The sequence below is a fragment of the Helianthus annuus genome, chromosome 17 (assembly GCF_002127325.2).
Source record: "Helianthus annuus cultivar XRQ/B chromosome 17, HanXRQr2.0-SUNRISE, whole genome shotgun sequence".
In the NCBI taxonomy this organism is placed as follows: domain Eukaryota; kingdom Viridiplantae; phylum Streptophyta; class Magnoliopsida; order Asterales; family Asteraceae; genus Helianthus; species Helianthus annuus.
This window is the reverse complement of record NC_035449.2, coordinates 20,776,592-20,797,834: the sequence shown is the minus strand read 5'-3', so window position 1 is coordinate 20,797,834 and position 21,243 is coordinate 20,776,592. Positions and strand designations below refer to the sequence as shown.

Genomic DNA, 21,243 nt, shown 5'->3' with positions numbered 1-21,243 from the left:
ATACCCTTAGGGTAGTGGTTTTGGATGGTGGATTAAAGATTAGTTACATGGCACTAACATGGAGGGTCATGGTGATCATGAGAGCTATGACCACACCCTATAGCCTAAAAAAGCCCACTTAAAGACGAGTGTTCTATGGAGGGAAGAAAAGAAGATTCGGTTAGGGGCTGTTTGCCAACTTCTAAATGGTTAAGTGTTGAACCAGTAAGAGGTCTGAACCATTAAAATCAGTATAATGCTTAATTGTTCAGAGGCAAATGTCTGGCCAATTCAGATTAGAGGTCTTAACCATTCAGACTCAGTATAATGATTAACCATTTAGAGGCAAATGTATGAACTATTCAGACATCTGCTCGCGAAACAAACAGTCTGAACCGCTAAGTGCTGAATCAATAAGAGGTATGTACCATTAAGAGCCTCATTAAGAGCTAAACAAACAACCCTTAGGGACTGTTTGTTTACCTCTTTACGAGGCTCTTAATGGTTCAGATCGACCTCTTACTGGTTCAGCACTTAATGGTTCAGACTGTTTGTTTCACGAGCAGATGTCTGAATGGTTCAGACATTTGCCTCTGAATGGTTAAGATTTATACAAAGTCTGAATGGTTAAGACCTGTAATCTGAATTGGTCAGACATTTGTCTCTGAACGGTTAAGCATTATACAGGTTCTTAATGGTTCAGACCTCTTACTGGTTCAGCACTTAATGATTCAGACCTCTTACTAGTTCAGCACTTAACCATTCAGATGTTGTCAAACAGCCTCTTAATAAATAATTTAACATTATGACGTCAATATATCAAATGATTAGGTCATTAGTTATCACCATCCTTCCCATTTTAATCAATATGAATATGTTGGACGTTTAGGGAATGAAAATGATACTTTTGTATGTTTTTTAGTTACGATTTTAAAGATATTTGTTTCATTTATTTCATAGCTATTTTTCGGTCAAAATTTATCTTACTTTCCACTGTATTTTTTAGGATTTAGATTATATCACTCATAATTCCACATTTAGGTATTCAGTTTGTTTTTATGTTAATTTTATATATGAACTGCCTATGACATTATAGTTTAGTGGCATCTTAATGGTAAAATAAATCTTAGAGACCTTTAGGTTTTGAGTTTGATTCTCAGGAGAGGTTTTTTCAAATTTATTAGGTTTCAACATGAATTAGTGTGTAAGCATTATTGTCTTGTGGAGATGGATTCTGTTGGTCCACGATGATATAAAAGTTTGCACCCATGGCTTTATAGCCTAGTGGTATCTTGGGGGTGAGATAAGACTTTTGATCAATAGGTCCTGGGTTCGATTCTCATAAGGGGGTTTTTCCCATATTTATTGGGTTTCCTCCTGAATTGGTGTATAGACATTATGCCTAGTGAAGATAGATATGATCGGGTGGTTCTGCTGGTGACACGAAGATACTCCAGTGGTCCGTCAGTGATTCAAATTTGCCGTTAAAAAAAATATATATATATATAACTTTGCAAAATCTAAACGGTTGATTTTGGCTTATAAATAGAGATTGTAGTTATGGGCCTATGGCTCCTCATTGTCACGTGATACGGTGATAGGAATCTATTGTTTTCTCCCTCATTAACTTAACTTATCTTTTTGAATAATAAATTTATGCTTTATTTTTAGCAGAAACATAACTTTAAGCCAACTCACCTGGTTACCTTTTTTTAATCTTATTCTCAAGATATTATCCAAATGACTATTTGACTGAGAAAAAAATAACCTCATGTAGTCTTAAAGAGCAATAGAAAAAAACGTGTGAAATTAAAAAAAAAAAATAACCAATTAGAATCACCGATGAAAATTACACAAGACGTATTACCAGACTTTCACAATAATTTACCGACGTGGTCCCTATGTACGCTTGATATTTTACTCGCAAAATAAACCAATAATTTATCTTTAGGGCGCCCGACCCTTTGAACTTTTCACTCAATAGTGTTATATATGTAGTTTTCGTATAAAAATTTTTGTGTATATACGTTTTCGACCTCCCGGTTCTATAGAAAATTTTTGGTATATACGTTTTCGACCCCGCGTCATTCGGGTCAAGCTTCGCCACTGAGAGTGAATGTGGTCATGCATGATTTTCGGACTTAGTTTTTGTTGTTATTCAAAATGGGTTGATCAAGTGTGAAATAGGGTGTTCACATTTCGCATACACACATTACAAACCAGAAAACTCACAAACAATCTTAGCAATCGGTTGTAACAAACTTGATCAACATTCAAAGTTGTAATCACTTTTGATTGTGCAATATAGTTGGTAGTGATAGTTTTAACTACAAGAGGTTTTTGTGTCGACAATCTGCTAGTGATCAAGGGCTTTTCCTTGTATAAATCTCTGTGTTCGATTGCATTATTCGTCTTACATTCATTTCATCATCGTTAATCACCTAAGCACTCTACCTCACTTTTCAGATTTGGTTACATTGTCCTTGATCAGATTTTTTACCAAAACAATTTTCAAGCAACAAAATAAGTCAACAATTATTTTGCTCTTTGAATAAAGGAATAACGGATTTTAATAATTCTAACTATTAGCTGTTTGTCGGCAACGATCCCAACCTTAAAAATAACCAATGGTGGTCCTACCTTTTCACATATTATAAACCAATAGACTTTTATTAAACTGAAAAGGATAAGGGGATAAAAAGAAATTAAGGTTCTGTTAATACAAGTCTATTGGTTTACAATATATGAAAAGGTGGGACCACCACTGGTTATTTTTTAAGTTAGGACCGTTGTCAACCAACGACTAATAGTTGAGATTATCAAAATTCATTATTCCTTGAATAAATATAACATTCTTAAGAATTATATTATATTATCTATACTTTCTATAAAAGGAGAAATCCCAATTACATAAGAAAAGCTGATGTGTCAGCAGGAGAGGCTGTCCAACAATGCTTTTCTTATGTCATTATTACATCATAAAGCCTAATATATAAATCACTTTAAAATACATTTAATTTAATTTCAAACCACGGCCTTGTGTATTCAAATGTTAAAGGTCTGGCCCACATTCCAAAGGGCAAACCACTGCCCATCTACAAGAAAGTAGCAGATGGTTCATTTGGCAAACGTATACCTAGCAGCAGTAGTTGTTGTTATCTTCCGTAATGCTTTTAGATCAGCAGATGTTTAAGGCTAATTACCGGGAAATTCAAATTCAAATATGCATGGGAATAAGTAATTAGCAATTAATGCATGTCACTCAGAAACTCCTGTCAATCATCCTTCTTATATAAGGCTTTTTTTCTCATTTCCCTCTTCATATTTCATCACGCTTTCAACTTCTCTGATTTTGAAATTTTAAATTTAATCACAATCCGAATTCCGAATTAGAAGCATGTCAATATCAGTTGACAGTAATAATCTTAGTTTTGTTAACGATTTGAATCCTGGGAAAGATATGTGGAACATGAAAGCGAGAATTATTCGGAAATGGAATCAGGATTACAAGATGGATCTCATCTTCATTGATGAGAAGGTGATTTGTATCTCTGCTTTTCTGTTTTATTAGAGAATGTAGTGTTGTATGCTAAAAAGATACTTTCTTTAAATGTTCTTCAGGGTGCTATGATTCAAGTAGGTATTAAGAGTCATCTGATGCCTGTTTTTGATGGACAGCTTCAAGAAGATGCTGTTATGATTCTGTCGAAATTTGGTGTTGGTGAGAATAAAGATTTATATAAAGTAGTAGTGCAGCCTTATAAAATCAACTTTTATAGATGCACAACTGTTACTCCTGTGAGAGATTGGCAAGGTGTTGAGTATGGTTTCAATTTCAGAGCTTATGAAGATATTCTTTAAGGAGAGGCGTTAAACGCTTTGAGTGTTGGTAGTGTATATTTTTGTAATCATGTCTTGCTTGTATAATATTAGAGAGTTTTACTTATATTCTTGTATAATGTGATCATATAGATGTTGCTGGATCTGTGATTTGTTGTGGAGATCTTGAAATCTTTGATCGACCTCCAAAGGAGACTAAGAAGATGAATTTCGATATTGAAGACTTGGAGTAAGTTGTTGTTTACATGTGCAGTCATGTACTGATTATTGTTTGTATTTAATGATGTTAATAAATAAGATGAAGTATGTTGGTATTTAATGTGGGATCATGGTAATGGTAATAAATGAGATTTATAGTGTTTGTATGTAATGCTGAATCATGGTAATAAATGAGGTCTATATTTTATTCTTAGTGAATATGGTAGTTAATTTATGGCTCATTTGCTACTTTAATAAATGTCATAATTTTCCTTTGATTTTCTGTTTTTATTCATTCAATGTTGTTTTGATATGAATATTCTTTTCATGTAGGGGTAAGGTTTTGCGATATACTGTGTGGAATGATTATGCTCTGCAGATTAAGGACTTCATTTCTAAAATCCCACCTCATGAGCATGTGATGGCTGTTATACAGCATGGAAAGTGTAAGGAATGGAAAGGTATTTTTGTTACTTTCTGCAAATCATAACTGTACTATTTATTCTGGCAATATAAAGACATATATACATTAAATATTTATATACTTTTCCATGTAGGTGAATATACTGTTCAAAGTGATAAGTTTGTAACACGAATTTTTCTGAATGAAGAAATTGATGAAGTTAATGAGCTTAGGAGGAGGTAATTTGTAAATGTAATTTCTCTTGTATATAGATGTTCAAGTCAAATACTTGGTTTCATGTTATTTGTATACTAATTCTTATCATTTGTGGTATTCAAAAGGCTTATACTGAAGTTTAGACAAGGGAGTGGTTCTACTTCTCAAACAATACTATCGTCTCAGAGTGTTTTTCCATTGCATAAAGAATTTGTTACTGATGGTGTGAAGAAACATGTTGATGAGACTAGTGAGATAGAAAAGGTTTCACATCTTTTTATATAGTTTGGTTTGTCACCTGCATGTTTTTACAGGAAGTGTCTTGTGTTTTTACAGGAAATGTATTGTGTTGTGGTTGCGACAATTAAGATTGTGCAAAAAGAGTATGGTTGGTTTTATGCTGCCTGTCGTGAGTGTTTCAAGAAGGTGATGGGTAAAAGTGAATACTTGCAGAATGTTGAAAATGTTTCAGATGATATTGTTCGATTGCCTGCGACTTCTTTGGTTTGTCCCAAATGTCATAGTGAATGTACATCGATCACCACAAAGTAAACAATGATGATTATTTAGCGTTATATTTATATAAGTAACATTCTAAGACTGATATTTGAATATAGTTTTGCAGTTTTAACTTTGGTTCTGCCGCGTGTCGCGGCAAGAGACATCAAATCCGTCGCGACTCTCGACGGCTTCCGCGTGTCGCGGGAGTTACCAAGGATTATTCCGCGTGGCGCGGGGGAAACCTTTTTCCAGCAGGTGCAGGTTTGCAACCTGGTAATCTGCCCAGCTCCGAAAATTCACAAAATACTAACTTTAAACTATCATAACTTTTTACTCGTTAGTCCGTTTTAACCGATTCTTTTTCCTATGAGTCCGTAATAAAATTACGGATCTAACTATGTAGATTTCACGTCGCGGATCTTGAGTTACCAGCAATTTGTTCATGACTTCCTTATTTCAATTATCCGACCCATTAGCAATAGTTGCATAATACTACTTTTCAGTTTCTTATTACTCTTAGACATGGTTACCCAATTCCCCGGGCTTAACCTTGGCATAATTTCGCCATTCATGGCCTTGTGTTCCCTTAGAACTAGAAGCTTGTTCCCACGGAATTCCAATATTCTGTTTCAAGCGATATTTGCATCTTACTTCTATAGTTTGATCCAATATCCCGGATTCACAAACTTGAAGTATCATAGCCAAATTCGTAAGCGTGGTGCAATCCAACACTTAACAACATATGAGACTTTCTAGTTACTACTTCCATGATTCTTTTATGGCGTCAATTTGACCCGATTGACTATCTAGTGAAAACTATCACTTTATTAACAAGCCAAACCCAATTTCCAATCTTTATTTTGACCCGTTTGATGGTCGAGTGAACTTCGCCACTTTAAGGACACATCAAACGCATCTATTACACTACGACTCCATTCATACATTTAACCCAAACATGTATGCATAATTTAACGAGACTAAAGTCACGTACCTTTAGAGCACCCCTTTTCCACGCGTGTCCACTCCGGCTTGTCCGCTTGACGACCCGGACCCTTTGCCTAAAGAGTTCAATTCACAATAAATTTAGAACTCTTTCACAAACCTTAATGCATAATTCTCTATAATAATCATATCTGCGTTTTCACTCAACTTTTAACATTTTAATCCTCACCTAGGCGTTTTATCAAACACCTAGCGGGTCAGATTTTTACACAATCAAAACCAAGTTCATGACTTGTAGTTCTCATCTAAACCAATTTCAATTAAGCATATTCCCACATGTCTTAGCCTCTATATTTCAGAAATTACCTCTTAGAATTCAGATTACACTTGAACAAGAATCACAAAATCCTAGTGTTTATCAAGTTTCTACAAACTTCTTAGTCACCTACATTGGTGATTATAACCGTACAAGCCTTATGCAAGATTTTGACAAGAAATCATCTAGGGTTTATCCCTAGACACAATAGCACTTCTAATTTCATCCATGCAAGACATAATCAAGCTAAATTTCAGTTTTTCACAATTAACCTAGAACTTGTGATGAATCAAAATACTAGAATTTTGCATACCTTGTGATTCCTTCAGTGAGGTGATCACTAATTCGTGTTTAGAACTTGATTTGGGACTAAATTGAACCTCCAATTGATCAATTTTAGTGAAACTAGGGCTTGGAGGGGAGCTCTTGTTCGCCCCCTGCTTCTTGATCGACCAAACACACTTCAAGTGTGTGTTTGGTGTGGTTATTTCAGCTTAAAACACTTAAGTTTCCAACTTTACAATTTAGGTCCCTCTACTTATTATTTCATTTCTTAATTAGGAGTTCCATCCATTTATTTGGCATCACAAGACTCACATCTAACTGGGTTATTTATTCCTAGTTAGTTTATTCTCGTTTATTTTATACTTTATAATTCTAATATAAAGTTTTATATTTTCGGGGTGTTACAAGTCCACTCCCCTTAAAAGGGGTTTCGTCCCCGAAACCTTCTTTAAGTAGGCCTTTGGTTTGAACCTAACCGTCTTAGTTTCGTTTTTCAAGGCATTCTTTCTTTTCCGGCATAAGGTTTTTATTCGTATTGACATATTCGTCTTTTAGGCATATTTCCTATTGGACCGTAACCTTTTATCATCTATTTCCTATCTTTGTCGCCTATTTGACCGGGTTGTCTTTTGACCATCCAGTCACTGAGTCCGTCAGCATATTTACTTCACGCTAGTCTTACATTGACAAGTGCTCTACATAGGTCACAACATTATTCTGACTATAACTTGTTTTATCGCCTTGACTGATTGGTCGCCATTTTACCCCATACCTCGTTATTTGGATATACTATATTGTCGTCATCGGCACTTTGCGTGTTTATAATTTCACATCTAATAACTCGTATTATAACGTGGTTGTATTTTGTATCCCTTTTGTGTCCGTGATCACATCACGTCATGTTTAGGTTTATGTCAGCTTTTCATTATTATGAATCTTCTTTCGAATACATCGTCTTACACCTATCGGCGTTAATACCTATATCCTTTAGTATTAACCATTTTCTAATTTCTCTCGTAATATTTATATTTGTTAGAATGTCGTTTCTTACTAAAACTGAATTTTAGTTTAATGTTTTTCTCTTTAACACATGTCAATTAATCATATCAGAAATTGACGACAAGAATTATTCTTCTTCGTTATCATTTTACGCAGGAAATCATGACTGGTTCCCACGCTATATATTATCGACCCGCAGGTTCCTTTACTTAGCCTCGTAGGATATTTTATTAGGTCTTCACCTTTTTAGGGTGAGACCCTATAGTTTGTTCCTTTGTATTTGTGACCCGATAGTCATTTTGGTCCCGTAGACATTTACATTGTTTATAACCTGAAGGTTATGGTGATCCCATGGATCATCTTCTATTCATATCTTTATTTAATTGCATAAGTATACATATGGCGTTAAGGCACCCCCTTTTTATGTTTAGAATAAATAAATTTTCGCTTTCAAAATTCATTTGACCTTGACCGTAGTCTAAGGCTATACTCATTTTCTTTCGGATTATCTTTCCGACTCTATGACTTCTTATGTCACCTTCGCGGCGGTTTATTTTACTCATACCGTTATTTGGTTTATGCCCCTATTTCCTTTCAACCCGTTACCGGGTTCGTTATCTTAATGTTTTTAACACCCCAATTTTATTGGTTTGCGTTTTCCTTTCCATATTCTTTTACGACCTATCACATTGGTTCAGTAATATTTCACACTTTCATTATTCGGGTTGCGCTTACTTGGAATATCAAGTATTATACTTTATTCGGCCCGTCCAATATTAAAATAGTTGAACATAACTATCGAAATTTTGTTTTTGCGAAATTTTATTGTCCTTTAGTCATAACTCTTAATCCAAGTCTTTTGACTTTTAATCTGCGCCACCATCTCTTGGTTTACGTATAGATCCGTATTCCTACCCATCTATCGGGTATTTTACCGAAGTCATTATCAAAGCAGCCATTCCGGCATGTATTAAGCCTTTGTTTTGATTCATTCAGTAGTATTAGCTTATTCCATCGCCCTTATTCCACCAAGTCTTTTATTCTTTCATTCTTCTTGTTTGACTTGTTCGCGTATACTTCATCGCTTATGATAGTCAAACTTTACCCCTATTCCCCAACATTCTTGTTTATTGGTTTATATATTTTTTTTCCTTAATTCTTATCCCTTCCCTTGGGCTTATTACCTTAATGTAACACGCTCCCGTCATTCGGCTTCCGTTTACCTTTATTATCAAGCATTTTGCTTGTTTAATCCGAACACCACCTTTCTGTTGTTAGTGACCTTTAGGTCTGTTTCTTTTACTAATGTTCCGAAAGCCCATTTCTAAAATCTTATTTAGTAAAACCACTATTATGGTTATACAGCTTTTGGGGTTTACCCGTTCTTATTCTAACACTTTCATAAAGTTTATTTTACTAGGCTTTTATATAATCACATCCATCACTGCGATCATCTTTCTTCCTCATGAAGATTTGATTAACAATGTATTACTTGGATGGTTACCCATACTCAAGTTTCTAAATTTGTATTTATTGATACTTTATTATTCATAGTAGCGAATAATACGTATCATCCATTTAACTTATTTTTCGCGGATATTCTCGGTCCGAGTCTTAATTTCTCATCTTTAACCTTAATCCTATTGTAACTATAACAAAATTAATTCATTTAATTTTATTATTCCTTATTGTTGCATGAAATTTATCAACATCGTTTGTTGATGTAAATGATGCTTCTACACGTTTTATTTAGTTTGACCAAGTCTATAACCTTATCTTCGCTATTTATTACTATTGCAATTTTCGGGTTCGGGCGTAATTTCACTCCTTCCCATTACCACATTTATTCACTTCATTAAGTTCCCGGGTTTGAGTGCACGCGCACACCTTCCCATTGCAATTTTCATCGGGATTACTTTTTGTCTCGGCTTCACATGCTCACCATTATTTATTTTCTTATCTACATATATATATACACATTTATATAGGTATTTCTTTTACATAATTCACCCATTTCATTACTCATATATGCCCTTATGCAACTATCATTCGCATTCGTATCGAATAAAATTTGTCTTAAATTAAATTTACAAGAAATATACCTGAAATGACATCAGGTTCAGCTTTAGCCTCTGTGGTTGTTATATAAAACGACCTTGTTCTTGACTTCTGGGCATTAGACATTGTGTCGGTTGTGTCTTTGGTTCCAAGCCTCTCTGGACGTTTAGACTTCTTATGTCTTGGCTTACCACATGTGCCCTTGTGAGTTTTTTTTTACAAAATTTGCACTGATGTAACACACTTTTTGTAACTCCTTTCTTGGGAGCTTTATTTGACTTGGATTTCTTTACGGAACTTGGATTCATATCCAACACCCTCCTTTCTTCTATTTCTTGTAATATGCTGTCTTTCAATTCAGCCATCATATCGTCCACCACCGGCACGATTGTGGCTTGTAATCTATCAATATAATTTGATAGACTATTTTCTAGAGCTTTTCCGACTGCCTCGGAAATCTTAGCTTTCATTTGTTCAGTCAATTGAGATGTCGAATCATCTCCGGTTACTCCAGACATTTCTTTAACTGAAACATCCATAATGGTTAATCAATAATTATTTAATTTATTTCCATCTTATTATACGGAATTTTTTATCACACTTACTTAATCATAATTAATGTGTTATTCTTTTTCGGTTTGGTCAAGTACATATCTTGCCTTACCTTTCTTACTTAGTGTATTTCCCAGGTTCGAGCGTATTTATACACTCCTCCCATACATTTTTCACATATTTCATATCGTTTAATTTAATAATTTTTTTTATCTAAACTCAACTATAAGTAACACTTACCGGATGTCTTGAAACTGAAATGTTTACATCAATTATTAAACATCTCATTTATAACATAACTTTGTTTGCTTCGGTTTAGCCAAGTTCGTAACTTGCTTTGACCGTTCTCATTTAGTGCACCTTCCGGGTTTGAGTGTATTAACGCACTCTTCCCGTGCACATTAATTTCCATCTCTTTTACTTACATAAGATAAGATCTACTAAAATAAATAATTAATCCTTACCGGACGATCGATCAAGCTTGAACCGAACACTTTGTTGACAACCTTAAGCTCTGATACCAACTTGTAACACCCGTCATATATAATTGGGACTTTAATATAATTTATGTATTTTTAAAACAAAAATACTTCAATTCATTAAAGGATACGAAATAGAAGTTTTTATAGTGTCAACTTACTAGTTAACTACTAACTAGTTTAACATCCCAAAAATATCAAATCAAGTAATTACATTATAAAACATTGTTTTTGACAAGACTAGGTAAGCGCGGAAGCTTCAAAATGTAGTGTTCGGTTCTTCAAAATATGCTTGATCGCCATCTGGAAAGTCCCCATCATTACCTAGAGTCAAAACCATTAATAATATTAGTTTTGACATTGAAATTCAGTATGCAAACAAGTTCCAGCATCAAAATATATAAAAAAAAATAATTTTTAACTTTGGTTCTGCCGTGTGTCGCGGCAAGAGACATCAAATCCGTCGCGACTCGCGACGGCTTCCGCATGTCGCGGGAGTTACCAAGGATTCTTCCGCATGGCACGGGGGAAACCTTTTTCCAGCAGGTGCAGGTTTGCAACCTGGTAATCTGCCCAGCTCCGAAAATTCACAAAATACTAACTTTAAACTATCATAACTTTTTACTCGTTAGTCCGTTTTAACTGATTCTTTTTCCTATGAGTCCGTAATAAAATTACGGATCTAACTATGTAGATTTCACGTCGCGGATCTCGAGTTGCCAGCAATTTGTTCATGACTTCCTTATTTCAATTATCCGACCCATTAGCAATAGTTGCATAATACTACTTTTCAGTTTCTTATTACTCTTAGACATGGTTACCCAATTCCCCGGGCTTAACCTTGGCATAATTTCGCCATTCATGGCCTTGTGTTCCCTTAGAACTAGAAGCTTGCTCCCACGGAATTCCAATATTCCGTTTCAAGCGATATTTGCATCTTATTTCTAAAGTTTGATCCAATATCCCGGATTCACAAACTTGAAGTATCATAGCCAAATTCGTAAGTGTGGTGCAATCCAACACTTAACAACATACGAGACTTTCTAGTTACTACTTCCATGATTCTTTTATGGCGTCAATTTGACCCGATTGACTATCTAGTGAAAACCATCACTTTATTAACAAGCCAAACCCAATTTCCAATCTTTATTTTGACCCGTTTAATGGTCAAGTGAACTTCGCCACTTTAAGGACACATCAAACGCATCTATTACACTACGACTCCATTCATACATTTAACCCAAACATGTATGCATAATTTAACGAGACTAAAGTCACGTACCTTTAGAGCACCCCTTTTCCACGCGTGTCCACTCCGGCTTGTCCGCTTGACGACCCGGACCCTTTGCCTAAAGAGTTCAATTCACAATAAATTTAGAACTCTTTCACAAACCTTAACGCATAATTCTCTATAATAATCATATCTGCGTTTTCACTCAACTTTTAACATTTTAATCCTCACCTAGGCGTTTTATCAAACACCTAGCGGGTCAGATTTTTACATAATCAAAACCAAGTTCATGATTTGTAGTTCTCATCTAAACCAATTTCAATTAAGCATATTCCCACATGTCTTAGCCTCTATATTTCAGAAATTACCTCTTAGAATTCAGATTACACTTGAACAAGAATCACAAAATCCTAGTGTTTATCAAGTTTCTACAAACTTCTTAGTCACCTACATTGGTGATTATAACCCTACAAGCCTTATGCAAGATTTTGACACGAAATCATCTATGGTTTATCCCTAGACACAATAATACTTCTAATTTCATCCATGCAAGACATAATCAAGCTAAATTTCAGTTTTTCACAATTAACCTAGAATTTGAGATGAAACAAAATACTAGAATTTTGCATACCTTGTGATTCCTTCAGTGAGGTGATCACTAATTCGTGTTAACATCCCGAAAATTTATAAAACTTTATATTTGAATTTTAAAGTACTAAATAAATGAGAATAAGCTAACTAGGAAATAAATAACCTAGTTAGCTAGTTGTCTTGTAGTAACTCATGAAGGGATTGAAAAAGTCTAAATTATAAAGTTAACAAAGGTTGAGGGGCTTATGTTATAAAACTTGAAACTTGATTTAATAAAAATAAAATAACACACACAAAGGTGTGTCTGGTCGATCAGGAACACAGGGGCGACAAAGGGCTCCCCACCAAACCCTAGTTCTTGTCTTGATCAAATTGGAAGTTCTAATCTGTTCCAAATCAATTTCCAAGCACAAATTAGTGATCCCCTCTGAAAAAGGATCATAAGGTATGTAATTTCCATGGAAAAACCTTCATCTAAATTTCTGAGTGAATCCATGAAATTCAAAATTGATGTTACATGTTAGTTGTTTGGGATGAAATAGTGTCTAGGGATAAACCCTAGTCAACTACTTGTTGAAATTTTGCCTATTTCTTGTGAAATTCATAATCACCATTGAAGGTGATAAGTGGGTTTTGTAGAATTATGTTAAACACTAGGGTTATCTTTGTTAACTTAGTGTATTTGAGCTCTATGGAGCAAATCCAGATTGGTTGATATGAAAATTTGTCATAAACATGTGAAATAATGTTTAAATCTTGGTTAAATAGTTAGTCAAGAACTTGATTTTTGAATTTTATGAAATCATGCTCATTAGGTGTTTGATATAATGCCTAAGAGAAGATAAGTGTTGAGAATTTGGACTAAAAACGCATATTTGATTAGTGTGGTAAATTATGCGTTATATACTATAAGAGAGTTCTAAACATCTATGGTTGAACTCTATAGGCAAGGAAATAGGAACGTCAAGTGGACGAGCTAGTGGCGATACGCGTTTGAAGGGAACGCTTTGAAGGTACGTAACTACGGTTTCGTTAAGTTATGTTCGATTATGTGATTTCGTTAGTAGACTTTAAAATTAGCATAATATATGAAGTTGATGTTAGTCGAAGTGACGAAGATCACTAAATAAATATGTGAACCATGGAACGGACATGATACGCTAAGGTTGACAAGCCCGGGAATGGGTATTATGGTTAGAAACCAATGTTGATGAATTATGCAAGTATGTAACTTGTTTCGTTACATTATGCAAATTAGATATTGTAATCGTTTATAGTTGTGATTTAGAATAAAGATTGGTATTAGTTGAAGTGACAATGTTCACTACTTGATTAATGAGTTAAAAATTGATTAGAAAGCGTTTGGTAGTCATTAGAAATGGAGTATTCCATAAATGAGCCAAACGGGTCGAATAATTGTTTAGTAAATAGTAAAAGTGTGTTTAGAATAGCATTTGGCAAACGACGGATTACAAGAGCGTGAAACCATAGATTTGGTAATGAAACGCCGGTGATCATAAGCCCCGGATGTTGGGTAAATACGTCTTGCGGACATAAAATTTGTTAGTGGTTAACTTAACGCAAAAGCTAAATGGGTCAAATAAATACATAAGGCATTTATAGAATTCCAGCCCGTACATCCAATTGTTGATATAATAATCTTGATAGATGCATTGGTAATTTAATCATGGACGCGTAGGAAAAAGAATCACCTAAAACGGACGCCTAGATAGAAAGTTATGAACTTTTAAAGTTGAAATTTTTGGAAAATTTAGTGCTGGGCAAATATGCAGGTCCAGGAACTGGACCGCTGGAAAACCTGTTTCCCCGCGACACGTGACAGGATCCCATAGTTGGGGCGCGACACGCGATAGGTGTCGCGACGCGCGACGGGTTAAGAATGCCTTTCGCGACACGCGGGAAGCATGATTTTGGAAATTTTATTTTTATTTTCATTGTTTGATATTGGAACTTGATTATACTTGTTTATATGTTGTCAAAACTAAAATTTTAGTTGGTTTTGATGTTAGGTAATGTTGGCGATACTCCGGATGGCAATCAAGCAATATGTCAAAGAACCGAACACAACACTTTTGAAGCTTCCGCGTTAATATAATTTGTTTTAACTAAATGTGAACATGTAACTCTTGTCCTCACTTTTGTATGTTTTAAACTAGTAGGGATGTTAATCCTAAATACTCTAATCATGTAAGAATATTGAACTTAACAAATTTTTGTTAACCCGTATAATACGCAAACTAAATGCGTATTTAGTAGTAAATTCATAATGATATTGGATTCCCTCATGAGATATTTCGATTGGTTGATAAGAAGGCTGCTTTTAAGATTGTTGTTTCAGAGTTCAATCTTAAAAATGACTATCGTGTTTATACTGTGCAAAAAACATATGAGGATCCAGTAATAATTGCTGAGTTGGTTGGTGGAGATGGTAATGGTGATGAAAATACTGATGAGGTTGCATATAAAATTACTCTTTTAATCTATTTATTTTTCTTTTGAGTTTTAAACACTGGATTCTGCACTTTTTATATGATATCATATATTATGATGTAACACTCTAGTTATTATTCTAAAGGTTTTCGTATAAATTACGAATACCGACATGTATATAGTGTTAAGTATCATTAGGAAATTCCGAGTAAATTAAAACTTTTACAAATCATAAGTCATTTGACATAACGTGATCAGATTCATCGTTTAAAAATTAATGACGATGCAAAGTGCGGAAGCGTGAATCTTTATAGTGTTCGGTTCTTCGATGATGCTTGATCGTCTTCCGGCATCCAAAATGTACCTACATTTCATAAACATGAAATGCTTTAGTCATACGGGACTTAAAACGCGTCTAAACGAGTTCGAGAAACAATTGGTAACGAAACAAAGTTTTCAACCTGACCTCCACCGTAAATTACGGTGGCACCGTAATTTACGGTGGCCACTGGTAGTACAGGCCCCCACCGTAAACCAGGAGGGAACCACCGTAACATTTTTCAATTCCACCGTAAATTACGGTGGACACCGTAATTTACGGTGGCCCCTGCATCAGCAGGTCTGCAGCTAAATTCAGCTATGCCAGTTTTTACGGAAACGGCCATAACTCCTTCGTTATTGATCCGTTTTACCCGATTCCTTTTCCTACGCGTCCGTAATTTAATCCTCCATCTTATGAAGTTAAAATCCGACATTCGACTTAACAAATTTTAAGACTTCTAAGTCTTCGGCTTATTTCCCCTTTTTGCCAATTTTGACCCGTTTGTGATTTCACCATCAAACATGTTTATTTGGCCCTTATATCACATATACTTCTTCGACTTAATGTTGCCTATCATATTAGATTTTAATCGCCGGTTTAATTACTCAAATTAAACCCATTTTCACTCGGATGTTTATTTTGACCCGTTAAGGGTATTTAAGCATTTTCGAGCCTAAAAACGCTTTCGATTTCTTCTAGTATTCCATCACCACATTTCTTACCCTATAATACCCCACCTCGGCTGCATTTAAGGTGAGTTTATTATGGTGATCTTATATAACCCAAATTTTACCTCTAAAATCAATATTTTACGGCAAAACTCAATAGTGCCGTTTGACTAAAAACAATACCCCCTTCAACTTCTATACTTATTCTAAGTATTTATCTTATCGCAAAACTCGTTTCCAAACAACCTTTAAAGGTTGTTTGTTCAATTTAGCCTACAAGGGCATTTTGGTCGATTTTGGTCCTTCTTTTACAATGAAGGGCTATCACTGATTATTCGACCAAATTAGTATTTTTACATACATCATAAATAAGCGTACCTGACTCGGGTCAACAAATAGACCCGATCTTAATACCTTGCTTTATATTCGCTAATCAAGATCGGTGCGAATATCCATTGGATATCTATTCCTGTAAGCATATGACTCGACAAAAGAATCATTAGTCTATATAGTCAAAAGGTGTTATCTACACCTTTTAACCCGTTTGGCCGAATTGACCATTTATCTTTGATTTTCTTGTTCCGTTCGATTACACGACGGAACATCATGTTTCAATTGTTTAGACACCTCATTCATAATTTATATGATAAGAAAACATTCCACAATTTAAGACTAGTGTAAGTTACACTTACCTTGCATCCGAATTATGCTTTTCCGCCATTCTTGCTTCGTTTGACCCGCTTCTTTTCCCAAGCCTCCGTCTAACTTGTCAAGAGTCAAACTAACATCATAATTCGTAAGATGGTTAGATTAGTCATCACTACTATGACTATTTCATCTTACGGACTTTATGTCGAAACTTCTATTTGACTTCATCATAGGTTAGTTCGACTTTATAAAGTCGACTACCTTTGATCATATAATGTGCACGACTAAGGCAAATAAATATTATGATTACAACCCGTTTTATCTCATATCTCATGTAATCAGTCAAGCTTGCCAATTACGCATTTCACTTGGATTTCAACACTTTACTTCTCTTTTAGGCATTTTAACAAACACCTAACGGGCATAATTCTACATGTTTACTAACTAGTTCATAACTAGCTATTTTACCAAGATTTACATCAAGAATCAAATCTCTATGTCAAGTGTTTATAAACAACATCTAGGTCTTGCATCCTATCTTTCAAATTTCATAATTAAACACCCAAATTCAAGTGTTCATCATTTTATCATGAAAACCCACTTAACATATATATGGGAAATCATCAAATCATTCAAATCTTAACATCATATGTATGCATTTCACTTAGGGTTTAGTTCCTAAGCATGTCTACATCACTAATTTAGCCATAGCTCCTCTAATCCATACATAGATCGCATCATGCAAGATTAACTATTTTTCACAACTTCATGAATGTTAGAAATTTGACATACCTTACGATCCCCTTGACTTGGTGATCGTTTATTCATGTTTGATTGTGAATTTGAACTTCATTTTGACCTTCAATTTGATGATTATGTTAGATGTTAGGGTTTGGCTCCTTGGAGCTCCCCTGAACTCGATCCAGAACACACACTTGTGTGTGTGTGTTTTATTTTGTTATTAGTAAACAATCTTTCAAGTTATTCTACTTTAGCCCCTCGTGTTTGGTTAGTTATTAATTAGGTCACAACCTAATTATTTTCAACAATATTCTCACTTATTAACTAGGTTTAATATTCCTAGTTAACTTAGCGGGTTCGGGAATATTTGTGACTAAGTTTATTTTAGGTCCCGTTAACTCGGGCCTTTTATCCATCTTATTCCCTTAAAAGCTTTTATTCACTTCTTATTTAATATTAGGATTAATTATTTAAATTCTAATATTTACCGGGTAAGTTTTACCACTAACGGTATTTTACCCATCTCTTAGTGCTAATGTGGTTTGATCACCAAACCCATTTTCGGGGTGTTACAAGTCTACCCCCGTTAAAGAGGTTTCGTCCTCGAAACCTGGCTTACATAGTTCATTGAGTTCTAAACTCAATGCGTTTGACTTGAGTAATCTCTTAAGTATTACTCATACTTTAACCAAGTGTTAGTATTACCAGAAAAATTATGGTAACAGAACCTCTACGTACCTCATACGACATAATGTGGCTTGAAATAACGTAATTCCGTTATTTCCACTAGTTTAGTTACTTAGCGCTATTCATCACTTCCATATATTATCGAATTCTTTATGGATCCGTTACTTTGACCCATTTAAAGGTCTTTAGTGAAATCTTTCACTTTTAGCAACAATTTCTTTTGTTTTAAAATTCATTTATTCGGTTCAGTTATACCGAATCCACCGCTTACAAGCAACCAAATTGCTTAAAGGACCTCAACCGGTCTCACTAACTAGACTTATTAGTCCAGTTACTTTTTACCCTTATTATTTGCTATGGTTTACCTTATAAGGTAACCATTTAAAAACTCGTTATCTTTTAGTTAAAAGTTTTCATGTATACTGACGCGTACGTCTTTCATGTGTAAGGCCTCGCGGGCCGTTACTTACTGCTTATAACCCTTAATCTTTATTGACTGAGTTGTAACTTGACCACTCAGTCTCGTTAGTCTTTTAACAGGTTTATCACGCACTTGTCTTATATTAACAAGCGTTTTGTATTCTTCATGACATTTTCTTAACTTTGAATAGTTTTGCGGCTAGCCTAATTTGACGCCGTCACTTCATACCCCGTCACACGGGTATACTAATTTGCCATCTCCGGCCTCATGTGTGTCTAAGATTTTCTAAACCATCTCTTACTACTTATGTTTGTTAAAACATTGCTTTTAACTAAAAACTAAATTTTTAGTTTACATTTTCTCCTTGTCTTATATTTTTTTCTCATGTCTAGGAATTTCCGTTTTGAGTTTTATTCCTGACTGTTATTATTTTACACGGAGAATTGTAACCAGTTCCCCTTGCTTTACAATATTGACCCGTAGGTTTCTTCAGTTAGCCTTATGGGCTATTTTTGATTAGACATTCACCTCTTTAAGGCGAAGTCCTTATAACTTCTTTCTAATCATGACCCGTGGGTCGTTTTGGTCCCGTAGACCTTTTGCTCTAATTAATACCTCGTAGGTTATGATGATCCCGTAGATCATCTTTTATTCGAGTCTTCCTTCAAATGTGTATACATTTATATACGCATACGGCGTTAAGGCACCATGTTTTTGCTTAACATCATTTATTATCGTTTTGATATTATCTTTGACCTTGACCGTAGTCTAAGGCTACATTCGTTTCTTTTCGGGCACATTTTCCGACTTTATGATTTCTCACGTCACTTATGCGTCGTTTTTATCTTATACTCACCATTATCCAGTTTACATACATTCGTGTTTGATTATGTCCCATTGCCAGGCTCATTATTTTCTTGCATTTAACACTACCTTTATCTGGCTAGTGCTCATTTGTGCCATTCGGCGTTATATTGTATTCAACATGTTTGACCTATTAATGTGAAATCCATCACTTATAACAATCAACTTTATTCTTTATTTGACCCATTCGACTTCGAATAGTTGAACATATTTACTCACAATTTCTATATACGAGATTTTATAGTCATAACTCGTAATCCACGTTACTTTGATCTTTCAACCCGCGTTCACGTCTCTTGGTTTACGCATGTGTTCAATTCTTACCCATCCACCGGGTGTTTTACCGAAATTGTTATTATTGCAACCCTCCCGGTATGCATTAAGACCTCGCTTTGGTTTTTATATTCTGACTTTATCTTTAAGTTCGACATTTTACAAAAAATGACCCGTTAAGAATCATATTTGCATTTTCCGGGTTCGAGTGTAAGTACACCCCTCCCAATGCATATCTAACTCATCTTACATGTTTACATTCTTCGGGTTCGAGTGTAAGTATCACTCCCTCCCAATATTTGTCTAAATCGTTTTACATGCTTGATGTTCTCTGGGTTCGAGTGTAAGTACACTCCCTCCCAATACTTGATGTTTTCTGGGTTCGAGTGTAAGTACACTCCCTCCCAATACTTGATGTTTTCTGGGTTCGAGTGTAAGTACACTCCCTCCCAATACTTGATGTTTTCTGGGTTCGAGTGTAAGTACACTCCCTCCCAATACTTGATGTTTTCTGGGTTCGAGTGTAAGTACACTCCCTCCCAATACTTGATGTTTTCTGGGTTCGAGTGTAAGTACACTCCCTCCCAATACTTGTCTAAATCATTTTACATGCTTGTTTGTCCCTTCACTCGGGCTCATTATCCTAATGTAATACGCTCCCGTCACTTGGTTGTGCGTTTACATTATTATCAAATATTTTGCTTATCTGATTCATTTGGGTACTTTTTAATTAGTCCCATTCACCCTGCCCTTACTACATCGGATGTAAACGTGTCCGCCATAAGAAGTTCATGGTATCATATGCCGCTACTTACTTGGCCAGAGTAAGCGATTAACACATGACACGCATGACCTTTTTACAGTTTTCACATCACGCCCTATGTAAGTAATACCTCTATCTGTTTTTCTTGGAAACAATATCCCGGATAGGTTTTCTATTCAGGTCTTTCCAAGTTTTCAATCTACATATGCAACTTTCAATCTCTACTTATCTGTTGCATATTACTATTTATGCAATGATTTAAAACGTGCACCTGATAATGCTTGCCCTAACGGGCTTCTCTTGCCATTAGCCTTGTTCGCGGTCGTTACGCAATTTAGTCCTTGTTGGGCATGTTCCTCTTGTCATGCCTCGGACTGTTCCTCTATCACATCTTGCATTTGTTTAACCTTTGCCATCTTTAAATGTAAGTGTCCTTCAATCAAGACATTCACAAGGTTAGTAATGTCAACTTTACTAAATGCCCGTATCATAGTACAAGGCTCTTGTACTATATGCGTCAACGCACGAAATGTTGTTAACCATATCTATCATTTAATTTGGGGTAACGTGTATTACACGATAACCCTATGTGTTGTTTACAACACTTAACACACTAAACCATTAACATACATGTACTTACCGGATTTGCGATCAAGCCTCGAACCGAACACACCTTACTCTTTAACCCTGAGCTCTGATTACCAACTTGTAACACTCTAGTTATTATTTTAAAGGTTTTCGTATAAATTACGAATACCGACATGTATATAGTGTTAAGTATCATTAGGAAATTCCGAGTAAATTAAAACTTTTAC

The 21,243-nt window shown here is 35.1% G+C and overlaps 1 protein-coding gene across 1 annotated transcript; it reads left to right on the top strand.

The window, feature by feature from the left end:
- Positions 1-3,376: 3,376 nt before the first annotated feature.
- On the top strand, positions 3,377-5,188 carry LOC110923821. Its single transcript, XM_022167877.1, has 7 exons — positions 3,377-3,517; positions 3,601-3,700; positions 3,952-4,048; positions 4,351-4,478; positions 4,575-4,659; positions 4,762-4,900; positions 4,973-5,188. The coding sequence occupies exons 1-7, from the start codon at positions 3,377-3,379 to the stop codon at positions 5,186-5,188; spliced, it is 906 nt and encodes a 301-aa protein (XP_022023569.1).
- The last annotated feature ends 16,055 nt before the right edge of the window (positions 5,189-21,243 follow it).